The sequence below is a fragment of the Lolium perenne genome, chromosome 1 (assembly GCF_019359855.2).
Source record: "Lolium perenne isolate Kyuss_39 chromosome 1, Kyuss_2.0, whole genome shotgun sequence".
NCBI lineage: Eukaryota > Viridiplantae > Streptophyta > Magnoliopsida > Poales > Poaceae > Lolium > Lolium perenne.
Genome location: NC_067244.2, coordinates 66439591 through 66442757, shown reverse-complemented (window position 1 = coordinate 66442757; position 3167 = coordinate 66439591). Strand labels below are relative to the sequence as shown.

At 45.4% G+C, this 3167-nt stretch overlaps 1 protein-coding gene across 1 annotated transcript; it reads right to left on the bottom strand.

Moving 5' to 3' along the window:
* Positions 1-1994: 1994 nt before the first annotated feature.
* Positions 1995-2886, bottom strand: LOC127295845 (lachrymatory-factor synthase). Its single transcript, XM_051325845.2, has one exon. It carries the CDS (start codon positions 2697-2699, stop codon positions 2172-2174), a length of 528 nt encoding a protein of 175 aa, XP_051181805.1. The 5' UTR covers positions 2700-2886; the 3' UTR covers positions 1995-2171.
* Positions 2887-3167: the final 281 nt, after the last annotated feature.

Here is a 3167-nt window from a genome sequence, read left to right as displayed (position 1 = left end):
CACTATCCCAACAAAAAGGAGGATGACGTTCTTGCCCCCGGAACATATGCTTCGAGATGACTAGTAAATTCCTAAAAAATGTTGAAGTTCTAAAAAATCTATAGTATTTGACAACATCGATGTCTGTGACTTTTGCATGTCTGCAAAGTTTCATGAAGAAAAGATATATTTTACGGCCTTGGAAAAAAGTAGGGTCGTAAATACCATTTTTTGAGCGTCAAATTTGTTTTTAAAATAGACCGCGAAAGTGTTTTTCAATTTCGAAATTTAACTTGTGTGAAATGTTTCAGATTCTTTACATCTAGAATGCCTTTTTTAGGCGGGGGCATGCGCTCCAAGGAGAAAAATGGAATTTCGCATCCAATAGTACATATTATCCGAGTATAACCTATACATGCTGAAATGTCGCAAATTAAACAAAATAGCACCCATAAAGCACCGCACTGTTTCTTATGATTGGCAGGAAGCAACAGAGAAGCTAAACTCTAGCAGAAGCACATGTTTTTCTGTGGTTGCTAAGTGAAGTAGAGGAACAAATCTTGTTGAACTTCTCTCCTTTGTGGACCCGCATGTCATTTGATTCGAAGGTTTTGGATTCTTCCAAAAGTCGGATAGTGGCCCATTGGAACATATGCAAATGTGCGACATGACCAGGGAATAGATTGGTTCGCTTCGAATTCTCCACTCGCTATCCACGAGAACTTTAGCATGCAAGAGAGCGATTGCTAACCACACAGAGCGAGCGGGCGGGAGCGACAATCGTACACTGCTCGCGTGAGATGAAACATACACAAGAAATGCATGAAAGACTAGCTATACGCAGCCAAGATGAACGCTACCTTCACCGTGTCTAGTCAATCATCTAGCTAGCTGTAACAGGAATGATCGACCACTAGTGTCCAGTGAGGTGGTGCCAATTTTCTTTTGAAAAAACCATGGATCCATTGATAATTATCAATATATAGTGGTACAAACAGCTCTAGAATTAATAATAATTACAAATACTACCTCTGTCCATTTTTAGATGTCAAAAATTTGTCTAAATTCGAATGTATCTAGACATTTTTTAGGCATAGATACATCCAAATTTAGACAAACCACTGGACATCTATTAACGGACGGAGGGAGTATGTTTTTTGATCACCCAGCAAAAACTACAGATACTAGCATGAGCCGTAGACGTGCCGCCGTACTTAGCATTTATCAGCTGAGCCGGGCAAAGCTTATTGTATTAAGGTTTATGTTGTTGTTAATTAACAGACTGAGTGGTCGTGCTAAGGCAATAAAACCAGATTAGCAACCATTGTGAATGATAACAACCGTAAATCGAAAAAAGACTGGTTTAAAACCACACCAATTAACACGAGAACTGATCGGATCCGACGTGTGGACGTACTGATTGCCGTTATTATCAGACAGTGCTTATCGGAATTAGAGTTTCAACGTAAGATAGACACAAATGAGATTAAACATGCATACATCACTACATCAGGTAGGCAACTCATGTTGTGCAAGATACACGGAAAACCTCTTTTGATCCCGGGCTCATATGAGCCCTTTTTTTGGTGACACAAAAAAAGGTTTCAAAAACTTTTCAAAAAATTCCGAAAAAAAATATGCAAGTACCTGAACATGGAACACACCACCGTGTCGAATTTCGCACCGAAACGATATCGTATACGCTCTGTAGAAACCTTTTTTTGTGTCACCAAAAAAAGGGCTCATATGAGCCCGGGATCAAAAGAGGTTTTCGTATGGAAGAGGTGAATCTGATCCCGGGCTCATATGAGCCCTTTTTTTTGGTGACACAAAAAATGTTTCAAAAACTTTTCAAAAAATTCCGAAAAAAAATATGCAAGTACCTGAACATGGAACACACCACCGTGTCGAATTTCGCACCGAAACGATATCGTATGCGCTCTGTAGAAAATGGACAAATTTTCTGTCAGAAATTCAAATTTTCAGATCTCAGATCTGACATGAAATTTGTCCATTTTCTTCCCAAGATACATTGATACATTCATAGTACTCTGGTGCTACTCAACAAAAACAAAACCAACTTGAAGCAACAAAATATTGCCAGATACATCCACTAGTTTCAATCTAATATAGCTACTAGCAAGATTTTAACAAGGAGATGTCGTAAGCTAAAGCGGCGAGCCAGCGACGCCTCAGGATTCATCCGCGGTGGCGGCCTCCTCGATCCGCGCGGCCATGCCCTTGACGGCGTGGTCAAGGTACCCGACGAGCCCGTCCCTGCTCCACCCCTGCACGGGCTCGCACTCGAACTCCCACACGATCCTGCACCCCGCCGCCTCCGTCTCCTCGGCAACCGTCATGGTGGCGACGTAGCGGCCGAACCCCATGTTGCCGCCGACGACGGCGTAGCTGAGCGTGCGCGCGGCGTCGTCCAGCTCCAGCAGCTCCTCGTGCGCCCACTTCACCTGCAGCTGCTCCTGGCCCTCCTCCCCCGCCGGCGCCGGGTGGGAGGCGACGTAGCGGACGCAGCCCGGTTGGCCGTCCTCGCCGGCCACGCGCTCGCAGACGTCGACGCCGGAGAGGTACCGGTGCAGCGCGCAGAAGCTGGCGAGGTGCGGCCACGCCGCGGCAGCCGGGGTCGACGGGAGCAGGGCCTCCACCGCGCCGTTCCACTCCTGCGCCTGCTGCTCTGGCGCCTGCGTTGACGACGTTTCCTCCATTGTTTTACGATCGGGCCGGGCGGTGGCTGTGAAACTTGTGTTTGACTCTGGGTGGGGCGAGTGCTATGTAGGGATGGCGCGCGAGCAGGAATCTCTTGGGGTGTGGAACGTGTCACCAGGCATTGCATTTGCATGGTTTTTTTTATGACGGCCAGCGACTTTCGACCGGTGCCCCGGTGGGACGGTGGAATGCGTGATTCCAAAGCCCTCATGCATGTGCGCACCCGAGTTATATTTGTAGTGTCATTCTAGGAACGAAAAATACGGTTTTGCTAATTTTCAGTCCAAATTCTATGTTAATTTCTGCATCGTTGAATTGCGTTGTGATTTATGCTAGTCAAGACTCATTAATAATATTATTTCCGTTTTAAAATATAGCTTTTTACGAAGTTAGTTTGGCTTTCTAAAAAGATTTACATTTCAGAACGGACGCAGTAAGATTTTTCTTGTTATACAAGCGGTTGCAAG

Bases quoted from the DNA above. Each gene is read 5' to 3' on its own strand.
- LOC127295845 (XM_051325845.2), bottom strand. From the start codon at position 2,699: ATGGAGGAAACGTCGTCAACGCAGGCGCCAGAGCAGCAGGCGCAGGAG.